The 22183-nt window shown below is 40.9% G+C and overlaps 1 protein-coding gene across 2 annotated transcripts in view; it reads left to right on the plus strand.

The window, feature by feature from the left end:
• Nucleotides 1-22183, plus strand: part of DPYD (dihydropyrimidine dehydrogenase) — a 613360-nt gene that overhangs the window by 66273 nt on the left and 524904 nt on the right. Inside the window, exon 2 of one of the 2 annotated variants that reach the window (XM_054037743.1) lies at nt 4853-4996. The exons of the other annotated variant lie outside the window; for it this stretch is intronic. Within the exon in view, the coding sequence (XP_053893718.1) occupies nt 4898-4996 (99 nt within the window). The 5' untranslated portion in view covers nt 4853-4897. The remainder of the gene's footprint in view (nt 1-4852; nt 4997-22183) is intronic. 2 annotated transcript variants of the gene reach the window in all.

A 22183-nucleotide genomic window follows, 5' to 3' on the forward strand; every position in this document is an offset into this window, starting at 1 on the left:
ACCTAATTTCCTTTTTGGATGAGGTTACTGACTTAGTGGGTAAGGAGGAAGTAGTAGACATGATATATCTTGATTTTAATAAGGCTTTTGACACAGTCCCACATGACGTTCTCATAAGCAAACTAGGGTAATGTGGTCTAGATGAAATTACTATTAGGGAGTACACAGCTGGTTGAAAGACTGTACTTTAAAAATAGTTATCAGTGGTTTGCTGATAAACTGGGTGAGCATATTTAGTTGTGTCGCGCAGGGGTCTGTCCTGATCAGGTACTATTCTATATTTTCATTAATAACTTGGATAATAGAATGGAGAGTTTGCTTATAAAATTTTCAGATGACACCAAACTGGGAAAAGTTGCAGGCACTTTGGAGGACAGGATTAAAATTCAAAATAACCTTGAAATATGAGAGAACTGGTCTAAAATCAACAAGAAGAAATTCAACAAAGACAGGTGCAAATGCTCAACTACAAAAGAGGGAATAACTGGCTACGTGGTGGTATAGCTCAGAAAAGAATTGGGGATTATAGTGGATCACAAATTGAATGAGTCAGCAATGAGACACAGTTGCCAAAAAAGGCTAATATCATTAGTGTATTAACAGGAGTGTCGTATATGAGACCTGGGAGGTAATTATCCTGCTCTAGTTGGCATTAGTGAGGCCTCTGCACTGGAGTACTTTGTCCAGTTCTGGGCACCACACTTTATGAAAGATGTGGATAAATTGGAGAGAGTCCAGAGGAGAGCAACAAAAATGATGATAGGTTTAGAAAATCCAACATATGAGGAAAGATTAAAAAATCTGGGCATGTTTAGTTTTGAGAAATGCAGACTGAGTGGGGGAACCTGGTAAGTCTTCTTATATGTGTTAAGGTCTGTTATAAAGAGAATGGTGGTCAGTTGTTCTCCATGTCCACTGAAGGTAGGATAAGAAGTAATGGGATTAATCTTCAGCAAGGGAGATTTAGGTTAGATATTAGGAAAAACTTTCTAACTATAAGGACCTTTAAGCTCTGGAATAGGCTTCCAAGGGAGGTTGTGGAATCCCCATCATTGGAGGTTGGACAAACACCTGTCAGGGATGGTCTAGCTTTACTTGGTCCTGCCTTCAGTGCTGTGGGCACTTGTAGAGCCAGAAGGGACCTTATTTCTATGATTCTATAATATGAATCAAAATATGAGAGCTGGGTAGCATTTTGCTGATGTCTATTTATGGAGCCTATAGCTTTTTCACACGCTTCAGAGCACTGACAGTCACAATCCTTCAGTTTCCTGGGAGGAATGGCAGTGGTGGCAAAATCTGGTATAAAATGCAAGTGGTAGTTTACCAGAGCCCACAGCATCCTCACATAGGGAGTGGCCTTCATTGACTACAGTCTTTTTCAGTTGGTCCAAGTTACTCTTACAGCCAGTAGGGGCAAATTGCATGGTAGTTTTGTTTTTCTGTCTGTTTGAGTCTATCCTGTGTGATAGAGGGTCACTGTCCTTGAGCAAAAGCTGACTTCATCTGATTTTGGGGGCAGAGAAGCTGCATTTCAGTTGCAGTGGAAAAATCTGGAGAAAAATATTTTCTCATAGTCATAGTGCTTGTGCCTTTGACTCTGGCAGGCAGTTTCCAAGTTCACTTATTACTTTTAAGTAATTCCTTTGAGAACAGTCTTATTTTTATTTTATATTTGTCCTGACCTGTGGTAAATGTCATTAGTTGTTGGCGGCATGTGTGTTCTCTCTGTGTGCTGCAGTGGCTCTGGCCAGATAGCCCGTACAGCAGGCTCCAATCAAACTGCCCCAAAGACCACCGACTCAGTTTCTGTAGCGAAGGCATTCTGTCAGGTTTATTGTCAATGAAGCATGGTAATAGCACCCTGGCAGACTCTGAGGATACTAAGACATGTATGTCCATTGCAATGGACTCAGCTTAGTGAATGGCGGGACTTTCCATTCCCCCCAGCTGGACAAAGACACTCTGAAGCCCCTCTTTTATACACTGATTAAAAACAAGTTACGTATTGCTCCTATGACATGGTTAGTTACCACCCTTTACCTTCTACCTTTGGTTTGATCAAAACCTCTCTATTCATCACCCTGTCATTCTGACCTTATCTTTAAGAGGGGTCAGTGTGTCTTTGTATCATCTTTGAGGAGTGCGTTTACACCATAACTCTGTATTGGGGTCTTCTGGCACTACTCTTCTGGAATGTGTTTATGTGAATACTTAGTCCCTAGGAGTGCTTGTGTTTGTACAGCACCAGCCCTCTTCTTGCCAAATTCTGTGAACTTGCAAGTAGGTATGTTTTGTAAAAGGGCCTGACTTTTACCCATAGCTTGACTCTTGATAACTTTGCTTTATATCAACATGGCCTGACTTTAGTTCAGGCCTAAGGCCTTACACCAGGCCTCATATCTGAGGCTTGGTCTACACTAGTCTGTTATTTCAGAATTAGCCAAGTTAATTCGAAAAAAAAAATGATCCCGTCCACACGACCAAACCATTTTTTTTCGATTTTAAGGGCTCTTTAATCCGATTTCTGTACTCCACCTCGGAAAGTGGAGAATCGCTTAAATCGAGATCACAATCCCAGGTTAAAGGTATTGTGGACACAATTCAACGTTATTGGCCTCCGGGAGCTATCCCAGAATGCTTCTACTGTGAGCTGCATGCAATTATGGGGGGTGATGCCACCACTACCCCACCACTGTCCGTGGACACCTGCAAGGGGGGAAGTTGCATGGAGCGAGGAGGAAGAGTCATTGGAGGAGGAGGAGGAGGAGGAGGACAATGCACAGGCGGCAAGTGGGAAATCCGTTTTCTCCCCTAGCCAGGAACTATTCTTAACGCTGGAGCCAATAGCCTCCCCCCCTCCCAAGGTGGGCTCCCAGACCATGACCCTGGAGAAGGTACTTCTGGTGAGTGAGAGCTGGGCTGTTCGTGTTTAGTTTAAAGGGCTCATCCCTGCTCAGAGCCTCATTGGAGCCACGTGATGGGTGCGGGGTGTGTGTGTGTTGAAATGAATGTAGAAGAAGCAGAAACCCCGTGTGCCCCTAGGCTGCCTGCAAGCTGAATTCTATTGCCCGGCCGTGTGTGATGGCGTACTCACACCAAAATGTCCCCTTTGTTCTCTGAAATGTATCTTTTAAAATACTACCCTCCCTTTTTCTTCTCCTGCATGTGCAAATGTTTCATTGCAGCCCCTATCTACTCCATCCCAGAGACTGGTCCAGATTAGAAGGTGGAAAAAATGAACTCAGGTTGACATGTTCGCCGAGCTCATGCAGTCTTCCCGCACTGCTAGGGCCCAGCTGAATTCGTGGAGGAAAACAATTGCAGAGTCCCGTAAAGCATTATAGGAACTCGAAGAGAGGAGGGACACGCGATGAGAGCAGTCAGGACGCTATGGTCAAGCTCATGGGGGAGCAAACTGACATGCTCCACTGTATGGTGGATCTAATGAGGGAAAGGCAGCAAGACCACAGACTGCTGCTGCAGCCCCTGTATAACCGCCCTCCCTCCTCCCCAAGTTCCATAGCCTCCTCACCCAGACGCCCAGAACACGGGGGGGGGGGGGGCGGCGCGCCATGGGGACCCACACACTCAACCCCAGAGGATTGCCCAAGCAGCAGAAAGCTGGCATATGCGAACTTTTGATTTGGTTTCTGGATTTGTCCTTCCCTCCTCCTTCCCTAACCTAATACCCCTCCTCCCTCGGTCTACCTTCTGATTTCTCTCAATGTGTTGTGCAACAAATAATAAAGAACAGATTTCAAACAATTTTGACTTTATTTCCTTTCATATATATAGGAGGCGGATAACTTCAAGAGAAACAAACACAACTGGCCAGTCGTGAAACTGGCTTTCAAAGCTTCTCTGATGCACAGCACGCCCTGCTGCGCTCTTAATTGCCCTGTTGTCTGGCTGTGCGAAATTGGCCGCCAGGCGAGTTGCCTCAACCTCCCACCCCACCATAAACGTCTCCCCTTCACTCTCACAGATATTGTGGAGCACACAACAAGCAGCAATTACAATTGGAATATTGATTGTGCTGAGATCTAACCGAGTCAGTAAACTGCACCAGTGCGCTTTCAAACGTCCAAAAGCACATTCTACCACCATTCTGCACTTGCTCAGCCTATAATTGAACTACTCCCTACTACTGTCCAGGGTGCCTGTCTACGGCTTCATGAGCCATGGCATTAAGGGGTAGGCTGGGTCCCCGAGGATAACTATAGGCATTTCAACATCCCCAACAGTAATTTTCTGGTCTGGGAAGTAAGTCCCTTCCTGCAGCTGTTCAAATAGACCAGAGTTCCTGAAGATGCGAGCGTCATGCACCTTTCCCGGCCATCCCACGTTGATGTCGGTGAAACGTCCCTTGTGATCCACCAGTGCTTGCAGCACCATGGAAAAGTACCCCTTGCGGTTTATGTACTGGCCACCCCGGTGTGCCGGGGCCAAGATAGGGATATGTGTTCCTTCTATCGCCCCGCCGCAGTTAGGGAACCCCAGTGCATTAAAGCCATCCACAATGGTCTGCACATTTCCCAAAGTCACTACCCTTGATAGCAGCTGGTCAATGATTGCATTGGCTACTTGCAGCACAGCAGCCCCATCAGTAGATTTGCCCACTCCAAGCTGATTCCCGACTGACGTTGCAAGCTTCCACAGTGCTATGGCCATTCGCTTCTCAACTGTGAGGACTGCTCTCATTTTGGTGTCTTTGCGCTTCAGGGCAGGGGACAGCAAGTCACAAAGTTCCATGAAAGTGGCCCTATGCATATGAAAGTTTTGCAGCCACTGGGAATCATCCCAGACCTGCAAAACTATGCGGTCCCACCAATCTGTGCTTGTTTCCCAGGTCCAGAATCGGCGTTCCATGGCATGAACCTGGCCCAATGTCACCATGATCTCCCAATCGCCACATGCCGTGCTTCTAGGAACATCTGTGTCAATGTCCTCATCAGTAATCGCACTGTCGTCACTTCCTCGCCCGGTTTTGCAGGTACTGCACATACTGCTGGATAATGCGCAAGATATTTACAGTAGTCAAAACTGCAGCGGAGATCTGAGCGGGCTCCATGATTGCCGCGCTATGGCACCTGCACAGGTAATCCTGGAAAAAGGGCTCGAAACATAGGAGAGGTGTTCGATTCAAGATGGTCGATAAAAGGCGGTAAATGGTTGTCTTCTGTAGCTTTCACAGGGTGGGGAAGCTCGCTAGAGCTGCAAGAGCGGCAGAGCAAAGTTTGCGGGGGAAGCTTGAGCAGAGTTTGCGGCGGAAGCTATGCAGCTCAGTTCACGATGACCGAAAAACAGCGGGGAATTGTTACCTTCTGTAGCTTCCATGGGAGCCCAGGACAGACAACATGGAAAATTAGCTAGCGGTGCAAGAGCGGGAGAGCAGAGTTTATGGCGGAAGCTGTGCTGCTCGGTTCACGGTAGCCGAAAAAAGGCGGGAAATGGTTAGATAAAAGAGTAGATAGAAAGATGAGAGGACGTGCGAGGTGGATTCATAGTACCAGGAGACAGGCGGTGCACCGTACTGCACCGTCTGCTGGCAGTATGGCGTCTGCCGTAGCTTTCACGGAGGGAGGAGCGAGTGATGGCACACACTGAGAAACACCCGCGAGAATGTTTTTGCCCCATCATGCACTGGGAGCTTAACCCACAATTCCAATGGGCTGCGGGAACTGTGCGATAGCTTCCCACAATGCACCGCTCCGACATTCGATGCTAGCCTTGGTACTGTGGACGCACTCCGCCGAATTCATGCACTTTAGTGGGGACACGCAACACCGAATGTATAAAATTGCTTCCGAAATTTCGAATAGAATAAGTTGGAATTAATTTCGTACTGTAGACGTACCCTCAGGCTCTCTCTTTCTACTACAGTAAGGATCTTCAAATATCACAGGGGAAAATTTGTTTCATTGTTCTCTAAGTCTTCTGTTGTGCCACAAGACTGCACTCAGCTTGTGTAGTAGTCCAGGATAGAAGTCAATCCACAGTCTGCTTTCTCTGCTCTTCACCCAGTTAGTGGGAAGTGCCTTAGTATTATAATTTCATATGTTGCCTCACATGATTGATTGTTTTCATTTGTACAAGCAAAATTTTCCAGATATCTGAATTTTCTTTGAGTATTGGACTGAAGTGTGTAGTGCCCTGTTCCCACAGGAGGGGCACCCTGCCTTCTTTACCAGTTACTGCATCATATATTCCAGGGAGGGGAGCAGTTCTTGCAGAGTTCTCCCTTAATTGTTCCATTGGGGTAAAGGGGAGGCAAGATTTGCTCTCCCCTCCTGCACAATGGGAAGGGTATTCAGAACTCAGAATTCATGGATCCTACAAAACCATCTGTGCAGAGGGCCTGTCCCTCTGTGTTTTCACCTGTTATCCAAGCTGTTCTCAACTCAACTCCAGCTGCTGTCCTTGGAGGCCCCTCTTTAAAGCAGCCTATTGTAATTCTGCCTCTATAGTTATCTCGGTAGGCTTGCTTCATCGTATGCAGCGCCCTGACCACTTGCTGATTTGAACTATCACAGTCATAATATTCCAGTCATGTGTTCTTTGCATTGGCTTGTTACGAAGGGGCAGATTGACTTTAAATTAGCACTTCTGTGTTTTAAAGACCTTAAGAGTGTTGGTCAGAGCTGCCTCCTTGAGCTGTGTTCTGACAAGTATTTGGGCTCACCCACTATTTAAGGATTCCATTGATGTACCTGAAGTCAGCGGGTGATTTTGCTTTTGTTGTGTTGAGTTCTGTGGTGTGGACCTAGCATCCGACTAAACTCTATCTAATTTCATCCCTCCTCGCTTTTCAAAATTGGACCCCCTCATTTGTTTTGGTGCAGTAATTCATTCATTTGCAGTCATTTGTTTGTTTCCAAGGGATGATTACGGGAGAGTATACAAGTGAGTTAGCTGTTAGGTGCACAAATTATAGCTGAGTTTATACAGGGTGATATTTTATGTTACACAGTGTGAGTTTGCTTTTCTTCTCCTGCACTTGAGTGGGTGGGTGCTGTAAAATAATTCTATTTAATCTTTGATTTCCACAGTGAGTCTGTGCAGTCACATTAATAAAGCTTTGGCTGCACATCAACAACAGTGGGATCCTTCATTCACATGCAGTGGTTAGGAGATTGCACTCAAATGAGTGGAGTTAAACTCCTAGAGTTCTGAGTCTTTCAGTACCTAACGGGTGCTTGGATGTTTTGTATGGAGGATTTAATAAATCAAGGGACTTCTTGGAGGGAGATCTTGCTCTTGCTCTTGGTTGAAGCTTGTAACTGTCCGTTCTGTTGAGGATAATATCCCCTAAGGGTATGGCATCATCAGAAGTGCTCCCCAGCTGCATTGCTTCCACTGTGCTTGGTGACCTGCATGTTACCGTCCCAGACACCACAGGAAGAAAGACAAGACACCAGGAAAATGGTTTAACTAGGCAACAACATTAACTTAATAGATCTGGTAAACTATCTGGCAAAAACTCATCTGGTGGGGGTAAATCTTCCACAAGTAATTTGTACCATCTGGGAGAGGGCTGTTCTCAACCCTACCCCTTATAAAGCTTTAAACTGGTTCTAGCACCGTTGCTGGGACCCACTGTCCTCCCCTCATTTGAGAGTTTGGGGAGTATGGGGAAAAAGGTTTGGCCACCCTGCTGCAGCAGACGTTTGACGTTTGAGAGCCCCAACCTCATTCACCACCTTGTTTAGAAGATGCCGCCTCCTAATTCACTTCTGATTCTGGTTCATCTGAGAACTGGACCGTTGCTGAATAATTAATTCAACTGGGCACCTGCCAAATTGCAACATTATGCATTTTACAACCTAACCTACCCACTGGGTCTCTGGCTGCTGAGAGGGAGGTGAAAACCCTCTCCATGCTCAGGCCAATCTTACAGTGAGGATAACATTCTAGAATAAAAACATTGATTAGCAAAAGTCAATGACTTGTAAAATGCTCACAGCAAGACCTAAAAATCTGGTTGTATTTTAATCCCCAAAGAAGGAAGGTTGAGCTTTTGTTCCCAGTTGTAAATTGGCACCTTGGACAGGGGAAAGGGATTAAAACTTCTCTTCACTAGCACAAGAGATATTGTACTAATGCTGCATCCTTCTATCTGGTGAACTGTCCAAGGACTCCCCTCCCCAACCCCAGAAAGAAGTTGAATGCCACGAGGAAAGGAAGAAAATCAGGGGGATTCAATCCTTGAAGGGGGCTAACAGGTTTTCTTTCCCCTGTTTGCTCAGACAAAGCTTCTCCACCTCAGAGGCTGCAGGCCAGTAGGCATTCTATTTAGTGGCATCTCTTGTCTTGTCTGCTTCTTTTGCTGGATATTGTTTTCAGCAATGGCTTTGCTGTCTTGCCACATTTTCTACAGGTTTTTGTTCTTCCCTCTTGGGTTCTTTGGTTTACTACTCTGTGTTTGTTATGCTGTGTGCTTTGTTCCAATGCTTCTTTCAGACATGTCTTTCTCCTCTTCACTGTATCAATATTATCAGATATGTTGTTCCCCAGCTGAAGCACATGGTGTCTGCATTTGCCCTGGCAACAGTTTGAATGGAAGCACAATACTCTGCATTTGTGTGAATGTGAACAGTTTTATGAATTTACCATTTGAAATTTGCACATGGACTACACTCACAGAAAAGTTAGCAGAATGCTGTCTCAACTGAAATTGGAGGGGTTTTTGCAGCTTTAGTTACACTGTAAATTATAGTGTGGTGCTTTATTTTTTTTAAATTTGTAATTGATTTACCTTGTGATTTAATTACTTGCCTTTTAGGTTTAAGGAATTCTTTTTTTTTTAATTGAGAAAGTAAAATCTGAAGTGCTTTTCCAACAGTTAGAAATTTCCAGTTACATTGGTAGCACTGATGACAGTTAACATATTATTAAAAACATTTCTAAAATTTCTGTAGAGTTCCAAAACAGCTTTCTCAGTAAAGCATTCTCATATCAATACCACTCTTACACAAATACTCCCACTTTCAGGGACCACATATTTATGTGGAAGACATTAAGGGTGAGTTATATGGCGCATTTTCATATATGTACAATGCCACAGTACATCAAAGAGAATATTTTTCTGGAATACTGAGTGAACAAACTAATGCTGTTAGGCTAATGAGGCATTGATTACCACCCAGGATCCTAGTTAACACATTTTCTTGTATTGACTTTTATTGATTACAAAACTTAAGGCCCCTTTACTATTGGAAGAGTATCTGCTATTGTTGATGTATTGATACACATAGTTTTATATAGATGGCTCTTGTAGAATGTTCAAAATCATTTAAAGAGCCTTTTGGCCAGAGTGAATGTATAAAGTAATGTAAAGATTGCTTTATAACAAATGTTCATAAATTATGAATGATGTAGTGTCAAATGTTATGTAAACACCCTAGGGCTCAAGATAGTCTTTCTCAAGATAATAGGAATAGGTACATTTAAAAAAATAAAAATTAGATTTCTTTTCTTAGTGAACAGCTGGTCATGTATCGTTTTAAGCTGCCTCTACTCCCTGTTTTGGAATAAGAACCCCTTGAGAACATACCAGAAGGAGTCATAGCAAATAGGGAGGAATTTAGTAGGTCTTTATTATGCAGAACGTACAGTTTTACAATATGTATCAAACACATTTTTTTTTTAAAAAGAGCATATTCCATGGATGAATCAAATGGATGCTAGGTTACCCTTTAGCAAATGGCATCTATGTGATCTAATTTATGTTACTATAGCAAAGTTTCTAGGGGTTTTCCTATATACGAATATAACAACTGTATAATTGTAATGAATCATAGCAGCAACACTACAATAAATGAAAAATGTATGTTTTAATCATTTTATCCAATAGCAGATGGGTGCTTAATCTGTGAAAGGAGATCAATGGCACCATTTAGCTTTTTGTGGTGTTTCAGTGTAGAAAGGCAATCTGTTCCAAGTCCAAAAAAAAAAAAAAGAAAAGAAAAAAAGAAAAAGTAAGCTAAGAGTGTCTAGGTTTTATAGGAACAAAGCTTTTGCTTTAACAGTTACATAAGTTCATATTGAAAGAAGTTAGCATAGATGTCTAAATTCATAACAATTGTCTATTAGTCTGTTTTTAATAATTTTTGTTTGGCATGTAATCCTGTTTAATTAGATTCCACTCTCTGTTGTTTCAAGATTCCATAAACTGGAGTCTTATATACCAGCTGCTAAAGCAGGAGTTACTGTCTAAATGATATTCACAATGAGTATTTGGAAGGTTTACAATTATACCCTTGCTAATAAATTGTGCTATTTTCCCCAACAATTTTAAGTGCTAATCTTCAGAAGGCATTTTAAAATTAGCTAAAATTCTGTCAAGAGATTTACAAAAATTGTTAGCATGAAGATAATTATGTCACAGTCCTTGGACTCCATCTCTGATTGTGTGCATAAATCAGAAAATGTCAGCTGTGTTTTCCCTTAATAATTATCCTTGCAGCAATATATTACAGTTTAAATTCCTTTTATAAATTTGCTTCGGGTTTATAAAACACAAGGCAGTTATTTCTAAAGTTTTCTACTGATTAAATAATTCAGAGATTTTCCAGAATAACAAGTGATTATCAGTGCTAACATTTTATATATCAGTAAGCAGATCAATAGGGAAATATACACTCCATATTCATTATAAAATCATCCTTAGAAGCCCACTGTCTGAGTGTAATAAATGTTTTTAAGGCAGCTGATAATACAGTATGTCCCACATTTTCATGTCCACATGGGTTGGTTTTTTCCGTCCTTTTTTGTTTGTTTGTTTGTTTTGGAGCCCAAGTTGAGACATCTTTTGCCTGATTTGCAAAGATGTTAATAAATCTACAGTGGAAGCTGCAGGTCTTGAAAATCAGGCATAAGCTGTCTCAAATTCAGCATCCAAAAATCTAGGTGCATATGCATTCAGTGTGCACTACTGAATACTCAGCTGCGGGTCACTTTAGAAAATTCAGAGCAAACATACCACATGTCTTTATGTTCTTGCTTGTTATACTAGAGTGTGTTTGAAAAGAAACTCTAATAGGGCCTGATCCAAATTCCATTGAAGTTAATAGAATAAGTCCCCTTGACTTCTGTGGGCTTCGGATCATGTCTATTATGTACAGTGAGAAACCCTATTCTCTATGACTAATATCAATAATTTGTATTTAAACAAGACTAGAACCTAAACACAGACATCCATATATTCCTATGATCTGCAAGTGGTAGAGGGGAAATGAAAATAGCAGCTTTTGTTGGAAAGAGCTCTAAAAAATCACTGCCCTAGATAAAGGTAGCTAAGAAGTATGGTGAGACACCACATTGAATTACAAGAAGGTGCCCCATGTGCCATATTATCTGCGATGTTTCCTTACATAGAGGAAAAGGGGATGTTGCCTGTGATCAAGCGGGAGGGGTCAAATCCCCCCCCCCCCCAGTAAACTTCAGTAACTTATGCAGAAAACAATGTTAGCAAGTTACTTATGATGGGTAGCCTAAATACCAGTATGGATGGAGCTCAGCATGCCATTACACAACCATTGACAGCATGGGTAACAGACTCAAGATTGTGAAAGTTCTGGAGGAAACTGCAGAATAGCACCAAGGGTGTGATGGGGGTAGAGGGGATGCATGTTGGTTTTCCAATGCTGTTTATCACTTTATTGACACACCTGATTCACTTTGTAATGTTAGGCCAGGCATGCAGACTCAGAACCATGTTGTTGAGCAAGGTTCTCTCATTTTGTGCAGCAGATCTTTTCATGCCACTCCTGTTTTTCCACAAACATTGCTACAGAAGTGGGCATGTGGCTCAGAAAATGTAAAGTTGCTCTACCAATACTGTCAAGTATCAGAGGGGTAGCCGTGTTAGTCTGGATCTGTAAAAAGCAACAGAGAGTCGTGTGGCACCTTTAAGACTAACAGATGTATTGGAGCATAAGCTTTCGTGGGTGAATGCCCACTTTGTCGGACATGCATCCGACGAAGTGGGCATTCACCCACGAAAGCTTATGCTCCAATACATCTGTTAGTCTTAAAGGTGCCACAGGACTCTCTGTTGCTTTCTACCAATACTAACATTTTGGAAGTAGTAATCCTAAATACTGAGTATTCTCTGGCATCTCTGGGCAGATCGGCCCTCCAAGAGAGAGGAATTTTGGCACCAGTTTAGTTTCCTCAGTGGAATTGTAATCATATCTATTTTGCTTTAACGGTGTGCAATTTCAGCTGTCAGCTTCTTTTGGCAGTGATCATTCTGAGCTAAGCATAGGACTGGGAACTGAAAAACTTCTAACCTTGGCTCTGCCACTGTCATGCTGGGTAGCCTTGGGCAAGTCATGTAGTCTCTCTCTCTCTCTCTGCTTTAGTTTCCCTCCCTATATAATTGGGATGATACTTATCTACTTCAAGGGTGATGTGAGGATTAATTAGTTAATGTTTGTACTGCAATTTTGAGGTTTGAGAGCCAAATATATTACAAGGCAAAAAATGAAAACACTTCTAAAGTGACTAAAATTCAGAGTGCCTTGCTAAGCCTATCAAGTGTGGGTATTATACTAATAGTAATTAGGTGACTCAGTCAGTAACTTCTTGAAACAAGGGGTTTGGCAATGTAAAGACAGATTTTGAAACAAGTTCAAGGCCAAATTTCCAAGTGCTCAACACCCACAAGTAGGGCTGATTTCCCAAAGAGCTCAGGTTCCATTTAGCCACTTAAATAAGGGCCAGGTTTTTAAAAGTGATCAGCACCCAGCAGCTGTCATTAGAACATCAATGGGCATCGAACCTACTCAGTGCCTAACCTACTCAGTTTGTCTGAAAATCTGGTCACTTATTTTGTTGCCTACATGGGATCTGAGTCATTTTGAAAATCTGGCCTTGAGTGATTTCCTTCTAAAAATTTTGGCCAGAAAGTTTCTGAAAGTGCTTAATAGTTTTTATGTAGAAGTCTAAATCAGTGTTTCTGGGATCCTGAAGCCATGTCCTATTCAAAACTGACATAAGCAGGAGAACCTCAAACTAAGGTCTGGTCTATACTACCCGCCTGAATCGGCGGGTAGAAATCGACCTCTCGGGGATCTATTTATCGCGTCCCATCGGGACGTGACAATCGATCCCCGAATCGGCGCTCTAACTCCACCAGCGGAGGTGGTAGTAAGCGCCGCCGACAAAAAGCGGCAGAAGTCGATTTTGCCGCCGTCCTCACAACGGAGTAAGTCGGCTGCAATACGTCGAATTCAGCTACGCTATTCACGTAGCTGAATTTGCGTATCTTAAATCGACTCCCTGCTGTAGTGTAGATGTACCCTAAGGCTCCTAATTTTTGAAAGTAAGGGTAGGATGTTGAGATCCAGTGGTTGAAATCTAAATTGCAGTTCAGTCTCTTGGTCCCTTTTCTGTTATTGGTTCTGTCTGATATGACACAGGAATAGAAAACTCGGTTTTCCCTATGATAACAAACAGAGCAGAAGAGAGATGCAAGTGCTGATTTGTAACATAGCATCCAGAGTTCTTTACTTTAAAGGGGGTTCTCAAGTGGCAAAATTGTTTATGCTCTTCCTCTGTTGTGGAACAGACAGGCACAGTTAGACTTTGCTGCTGAGATTTCTTCTGATTTAAGAAAAGGAAATGTTTGATTATCATCCTGTGAATTGGTGGAAGAAAAAAAATGCTAAAATGAAAACAATCACTATTGGATCCAAACTTGTTGTTTAATGATAGATTTTTTTCCCCACAGAAATGTTCTTTGAGATGTACCTGTTGGAGTAAAGTGGGCAAAGAAAAAAATTAATAAAACAGCACGAACACTTGGAACATTTTTATTATCGTTGCAAAGAAATAAACCTCCAGAGCACAGCAATTAACCCCACTTATGCAATGAGGATGTAACTGCTAAAGCAATACCTACACTTGGAACAAATCTCATATCGCTTCCCTAGGAAGCAAGGCAACTTTTGAAAACAAATAACCCCATATACTCAGTACTTCTAAACTCAGAATATTGAAAATTATTCACCATTTGCTACTGAAGCAGGCTTTTGGATTTTAAAATAAGCAATAGTTTATGTATAGGTCTTGTTTGAGGCTTTACACCGATGTCATTTATCAGATGTAATGCCAGTTGAAATGAATGGAAAGATTCCCATTCACTTCCGTGGTCTTGAGATCTGGCCATTAATGAAAAAAAATTAGATATCCTCATATGTCAAATATCTGAAGAATATTATATTTTTAACTGAAACCATGTTTATGTACTTCTTTTTTTAAGGTAGGAGTTGGGGCATGAAAGTTCACCCTTTAAAGCATCATGCTCTAGCATCAGCAGCAACAGAAAATTCAAGCCCCAAAAGGTTAGAACTGCTAATTTTTTAGAGACAGGAATCATTGTACATTTCTTGCAGTCTTTACTAAAGTAACATTCATATCGATATTATGGGAGGTTTTCCTCAGTAAACATTGTAGAATTTGTCTCCATAAATGTTTGGAGGAAGCTTGATCTTCCTAAGCAAAGTGGTTAATATTTCTTAAAATAATGTTGTACCTCTTAACTTCAAGAATTCAGTAGTCCCACTGGACAATAGTATTTCCACCTAAAGACCCTCTCCACAAAAAGGTAGAGGGTATTTAAAAAAAAAACCTTTTGATTTGCAGCATGTCAAGTAGGATAAGATATCTACTCAACTTCAGTGATACAGGCAGCTTTAGAATAGGTCTTACAGCTATTGTCAGATCAAAAGATTTTTTTCCCCAACTACCTAGAAATGTGTGTAAGACCTTATCTGTAATACTGATATCTTTGAAATTCTTATGTAAAGTATTTCAAGATACAGTTAAACTACCAGAAAATGGCTTAGAGCGTGATCCTGCCCTCATCTGAGTCAATGAGAGATTTGCAATTGATTTCAGTGGGAGTGGGATCAGTTCCTTGATCAGTAGTAGCTCTCAGGATGGTTTAGCTTGGGTTATGGGATAATGATCTTGTCAAAACTCAGACTCCTAAGCCCTCCATGATGTAGTGTAGTAACAGTGCCTGCTGTGACTTGGGGAGACTCTGTGTGATGACACTAGGCAGCACGAATGTGTTTTAGATACTCTGTGAGTTTCAGAGCCAGAAGGTACTTCAGGATCTGGCTTTGAGCTAGGAGCTTCAATAAAGAATCACTTTTGTAACAGTAACTGAAGAAAAGGCAGGGCACAGCCAGGAAGTACAGACCACTTTACAAAAGCATGAGGCTGTTGAAGGGTTAGAAGAATGTTTTTGAAAGTAAGACTTCACTTCTGTCACAACCCTAACACACAGGTAACACTGCTCTACAGCCAAAATGCTTCTGAAATAAATGTAGTCAAACTTTACTAATTCTGGGTCACTGAGAACGAAAATGATGCTTAAAATTGTTGATTGGCTCTAGTTTTCAAGATATGCTATTGGGTCAGTATATACGACCCTTGACTTGGGAATGGCGGAGGATAAGTGAGTTATAAAGGGAAGGGATCTCAATTGAAACCAGAAATGACTAAAATACATCTTTGACTGGATCTATGAATAAATCTATGACTGGGTTTGGACAGTATTTGCTTTTTAGGCAAAACAATGAATGATGCAATCTGAAGCTGGTATTGCGTCATACATGATATGACTTGCATCATGTTATTCCTAGAAGTCATGGATGATGCAATCATAACAAAGCTTACATCACTCTGCTGAATAAATTGCGCTATATCAGCTCTAGAAATCATACAGTGTCATGCTCTCTTATTTGTCAGTGTTTGATTTTGCAAAGGGACACATTTCTGTTTAGCCAAAGTGAGCAGAGATGCCTTGTACTTGTGTGAACAGTGCAGATAACTTCTGCTCTGTTTGTGGTGAAGTGACTTTTGCATCACAAAAGCGCAGTATAACCACTATGGTTAAGAAAGCCTATCACCTTTATTTTAGCTGCAAAATTGGAGATCAGGACAAGAGGTGGGCCCCACACATATGCTGCAACACTTGTGAAACAAATCTTCGCCAGTGGTTGAACAGGAAAAGGAAATCTATGCCTTTTGCAGTGCCAATTATTTGGAGAGAGCCAGCAAATCATACCAGCAATTGTTACTTCTGCATGGTGCCTCCAGTTGGGAAAGGTGTGTCAAAGAAGAAAAAGTGGACTGTGCATTATCCAAACATTCCATCAGCTATACGCCCAGTACCCCACGGAGAAGGACTGCCGGTTCCTGATGCACCAGAATCATTCTCACTTGAGTCAGACGAGGAAGAGGATGAAACTTCTGGTCCAACCATCAATGTCACAGGATCCACATTTTCTCCCATCCTCCTCTGAACCACACCTCATAACACAAGGTGAACTGAATGATCTTGTCAGGGATTTGGAACTAACCAAGAGTAAGGCAGAGCTGTTGGGCTCCAGACTACAGCAGTGGAATCGCCTGGCAGGTGATGTTAGGGTTTCCATGTTCCGTAACCGTCAAAAGGATCTTATCCCATTCTTCTTCATGGAAGGTGATCTTGTAGCCTGCAACAACATCGATGGTGTGATGGCAGCCCTCAACATCGTTCACGATCCAGATGTGTGGAGACTGTTCATCGATTCATCGAAGATGAGTCTTATGTTTTACTGCATAATGGCAGTCTTTTGCCATCAATTCCAGTTGGTCATGCAGTCCATATGAAGGAAACCTATGACAACATGAAAAAACTTTTGAGGTGCATAAACTATGACCAACATCAGTGGCAGCTTTGTGGCGATTTGAAGGTTGTTGCTCTCTTGCTTGGTCTGCAGACTGGATACACAAAGTACTGCTGTTTTCTCTGCGAATGGGATAGTCGTGCAAGAGATTCCCACTACATCAAGAAAGATTGGCCACTCTGACAGTCATTGGAGCCTGGGAGGAAAAGTGTTCAGCATCCACCACTTGTTGAATCAAGGAAGATTTTGTTACCACCCTTTCACATCAAGCTGGGTCTGATGAAGAACTTTGTCAAGGCCATTGACAAAACACAAGCAGCTTTCAAGTACCTCCGTGGAAAATTTCCAAGATTAAGTCAAGCTAAGATAAAGGAAGGTGTCTTTGTTGGTCCTCAGATTCGTGAACTTCTTCGAGATGATGCATTTGACCATGCACTGCGTGGCAAGGAAAAGACGGCATGGAAAGCCTTCCAGTTAGTGGCAATAAATTTTCTAGGAAACAACAAGGCAGACAACTACAGGTTGTTGGTGGAAAACCTCCTCAAGGCATACAAGAGCCAAGCCAAGAAGCGCTGAGTAGACCCTGAATAGGACTAAACTATGTACATAATAGTTTTTTGCCTTTTGTTTCATAATAAATTTTATTTATATAACCCTTTTGCTGATTTTTAAAGTGTTACATAAACAGGACAGGTGAAATATTATCATGTAAAGCAACCATAAACATATGAAAAGACCTAGGTTTACAATTTATGATTAAAACTCTACTATCTACACAATATACATAGATATAAAATGTAAAAATTTAAATATCTTAGAAACAGTAGCCAATCAGTTGTTTTAATTGTCATATTTGAATTCAGCACATCAAAATACATAATAAATAGCACATTGTGTCTCTGAAGCAGACGACTTCTCAAAAATTGTAGCCAGTGTAATTCTTACACCTGGTGTAAGCCTTCTCATTAGTTCAACCCTTATTAACAGTCAAGGGCCTGATTTGGGAAATTCTGAATTTCCTCCATGTTTGAAGGTGTTTTGGAGTCCTTGGCCTTGCTCAGCCTGTAGAGGCAGAGTCCCACATTGTGAAGTTTGTGTTCAGATCTCAAGTTGCTATTGTTATTTATTAGTTAAAAATGTGCTAGGTGTGGTGCAAATATAGTTCAGGGAGACACAGTCACTGCCCAAAAGATCTTACAATCTATATAGATAAGGCAGACAAATTGCAATAGACAAATGATAGCAAAATGTTCCTGGTTATGTTAGGTGCAGGTCATGTTAGTGTTAGGGTTTTTTAATTCATCTCCCTTCTTTCCCGAGATCCACCCTTCCTCTTCATCCCTCACTGTACAGGTGCCCCATCAATTTTCTTTGCTTTGCTCCCATAACGTGCCTTCCTTCCTGTGTTCCCTGTGGCACAGATTCAAGCTCCATTAGTGGGTTGGGGAAGCCATCAGATGATGCCAATGTTCAGTGAATCTGAAGGATGGGGATTTTCTGGGTTGTGACCAGGACAATTACCCACCTCCTGCAGTCATTGGCAGCTCTTGGGTGGGGACTGGGGGAGGGTGAGAAGGACTGTTATATTTTTTTCAGTGGTATTATTGTAATATTCTCTTTGTATTCAATGTTCTTATATTTAGTCTTTCTGTAGTAACCTGTATAGTCATAAAGAACTAGTATAGAATGGTGAACTTTTGTATTTTTTCACATGTGATAATGGGTTTATTTAAATGTGGTAATTATTATTATTTTGTAGAGAGACAGGATGAAATTTAAGGGGTTCAATTTATTCCCTGTGGAAATGGAGCCTTGAGTCTCCGAGAATTTTTTTCCATTTTGATACAGTAGTACGCTTTAGTTCAGGTCTAATATCTATTAAATAAACCACTTATTTATGTATCTGAACTTCTTTCCAGTCCCTCTCACTTCCAGTTCATTTCAGAACCTGAAACCTGACCTTTTGTTTGAAGTGATTTATGTTAGAATTTTTTTTAAATAGACTTTAGGCTTTCATTTCCTTTTGGTTTTATGAATAATAGCACGACGTCTAATGACCTTGTTTCATTTAGTTTTGACTTTAATCATGTCTCCTTGTATTTGCTTTCTATCATAAACCTCTTTGGGGTGTTGTTTGATTTGGTATCATATAGCACTATATGAATGTTAACAGAACTAAGATATAAAATACTATATAATTATTCCATCGCACATGAAACTTTTAGACCTTATCTAGACCCATGGGGAAAAACTTGGCAGAAAGCCACCAAAGACAATTTTTTTTCATTGCTTGTGGTTACATTTTCTACTATAATTGCTGCTGAAACCTGAACACCTGGGAGTTTAATTGCTCATTATAGTTAAGTCTTTGCAGTGTCATGGACCAAAAAAATACAACTGTCCTATGCAATATATTTATGATATTAATCTATCCTTTATTGATATATACAGTACAGTGAGTTTTATCCTTTTTTTCCCTTTTAGACTTCTGAATGTACAATTCATCCTGATCATGGTTTGTCAAAGTTGTGGCATTTGCCAGTGCTGTAGTGAAGAGCATGATTAGACTTGCATTAGAACTTCCTGTTTTCATATGTTCATAACTTTTTGAAAAACTCTTTTTTGTTGGCTGAAATTTTTTACGCTTGGTTTCAGCCAAAAGCTGACTTTAATTTTTATTTACTTATATCTTTGGAATCATTGGTAACGAGTGACCATTGGGCAGGTGTTCGTTTTCCATTTTTGTGGGGAAGCAACAGCCTGCTGCTGCTACTTCTGCCCATATACTGCAGTAGTGGCCTTGCAGCAGTTTCACCCCAGCTATTGCAGACCGAGGATTCCGTTTCTGATCCCCACATACAAGTGGATAAGATTCCTTGGGCTGAGTGTCCTTTTCCTTTTCGAGTACTTCACGGATATCCAGAAAATTCAAGGCCTTGAACAAAGTTACTTTGATTATTGAATCCCACTAATTAGGAATGATAGTTGCAAACCATACACAATTGCCATTCTCCCCTGAAAAGGTATTTTTAAATAGCTGTGAGAACTGGTGGTGAAAGTCATATCTGAGCTTGACTGATCAACAAGGTCTTATGCTTTTATGTGTTTGCAAGGGGTGCTGAAAGGCTTTATGTATGATCACAATAAAAGACTGTACTTGTCTTGTGGGACAGTGATATCTTTTCAGAAATGGTTAAAGAAATCAAGTGTCCATGCTGATTCTTGTATACACCGTAAAGGTGCACCTGAATACCTTGATAGGTGTGGATGGAGTGGGTCCATTCTGTTTTCTCTCAGAGGATTGGATGATTGCTCTGCTGACCCTAGGGCTCACTCCTGAGGTGTACTGCTGTGTCCACTCACAAGTGTGAAAAACCACGGGGGGGGGGGATAATTAAGTGGTATGGGATGCTTGTCCTAGTTCACACATGTGTCTCTAGTTCATCTGCTTTGCATGGTGAAGTTGATGGCTCTTCCAGTGTCTAGCCAAGATTGGGCCTTGGATGAGAGCTAGTTGGCTGCAGTTCAAACTGGGAAAGGCAAAGGTAATGTTGGTTGAAAGCAATTGATGGAAATGACAGGAGTAAGATCTTCTGTCTCAAAAAAAGGAGATTGCATTTATTGGTCTAGGTTTGTAAATTGGGTGCCTTGTTGATTCCTTGGCTACTCTTGCATGTCAAGGGGGATTATTCGTTAGCCCGTTCCTAGGCTAGAAGATTGCAGACTTTTCTTTGATTGTGGATTTACCACCTTTGTTACTCTCCAACTAAATAAACGTAATGTGCTCTACATAGACCATGAGGAAAAGTTGGCTAGAGCAGACTCTGGTGGTACTTAGCAGTGCTTTCCACTTGGAATCTATGGAGCACTGCTGGTAATGTATTCCAGTTTGTTTACAGGTGCAATTGAAAGGGGGCTGATTTTGCTCTGTAAAATCCTGTATGATTTTCCTGTGTCTCTCTCCTCATATTTTATACCCACAATATTCCAGCTCATGGTTCCTAGATGGTGTCCAACTATGGCTGGAAGTACGGTGTTCTCAATGAAGGGCCCTGTGCTCTTGAACTTATCTTCCTCCTTCACTTTTGAGCAACAGAGCTTTGGCTGTTGAGTTTGGCATGCCCCAAATCCCGTCTCTTACCCCAGTTTTTTTGGAGGAGTAGAAAGTCTGATTTCATTTGGTTCTGAAGAAGCATTTAGTGTTGAGTAGACCTGGAGAAAATGTATTGCCCAAAACTTTGGTTGGCAAATAATGCAGATTTGGGTCACATGAAAAATGTCATGAATTTGTGTACATATAGCAAAAATGTTTAAAAACAAACAAACAAAAGTTTAAAAAAAAATAAAAATTGAAAAGATTGTGTTTTGTCATTTTTGAAATAGCATTTAGATTCTTTGATTTGAAATAGCTTTTTGTGTTGAAATTTCCTTTAGGTTTTTTAAAAATAAATATAAATGTCAAAATCAGAACAAAACATTTTGGTTCGGGTCAAAATAAATGTTTTATTTGACCCAAAATAAATTGCGTTTACTACTTGGTTTTCTGAAAAGTGTATTTGTGTGTGTGTGTGTGTGTGTGTGTGTGTGTTTCAGAATTGCCAGCAAACCAAAAAAAAAAAAAAATAAATCAGTTATTCACACAGCTTTGTTTGGGGGTTATGGTGGATCAGGAGCGCTTATATGGAATCACCATCATTGGAGGTTTTTAAGTACAGGTTGCACGAACATCTGACAGGGATAGTCTGGGATTCTTAATCTTGCCACAGCCCTGGGGATAGACTAGAAGACCTCTTGAGGTTCCTTCAGCCTTACATTTCTATGAAATACTGGCATTGCCAAATTGAATTTCTCAGATGTATTTTATAGAATTGACCTGTCCGTATATGAGTTTACAGCCCAAAGAACAATGCACACAAATCTAAATAAAGAAATATTTTCTTGTAGGGCTAAATTCTGCTTGCCTTACTGACTTAAACTGAGAGTACTGACTTGAGTACTCTCGTTGACCAACTGAGTGTGGTGAGAAGGATTTTACCATACAAAGGAGTACTGATTATACTGCATGTGAGGAAAAAACTTAATCCAATGACCATCTTGGTAGTATGGTAGCATGTAGTGGGTTTTAAATGGCATTTAAAAAAAGAGATGACATGGAGAAAGTTCCTTACTCATGTAAGTTTATTTCGAATTATTTTTACTGATTTGAATTTTTTTATTGCATGTACAGTAAGCTGTTTAATAGTATGTATTAATTTCTGTAGCATTAGTTCAAAGTAAAAGACTAATTTTGATATTAGCTGGACAAGCTGATAAGACCTTTTAATAAAGTTACATACAGAAGCCTGAATAGTATTTTTTTCTTTCATGCAAGATATATATAATAATTGTGATAGGCATAGATTGGATATAATTATGAAAATGTAAAATGTGTTGACAGAAGAGAAGGGTATATTACGTTCATGTGTTCCATTTGTCCTTTTTTATCTTTTAAGATG

The sequence above is a fragment of the Malaclemys terrapin genome, chromosome 8, assembly GCF_027887155.1.
Source record: "Malaclemys terrapin pileata isolate rMalTer1 chromosome 8, rMalTer1.hap1, whole genome shotgun sequence".
Lineage (NCBI taxonomy): Eukaryota > Metazoa > Chordata > Testudines > Emydidae > Malaclemys > Malaclemys terrapin.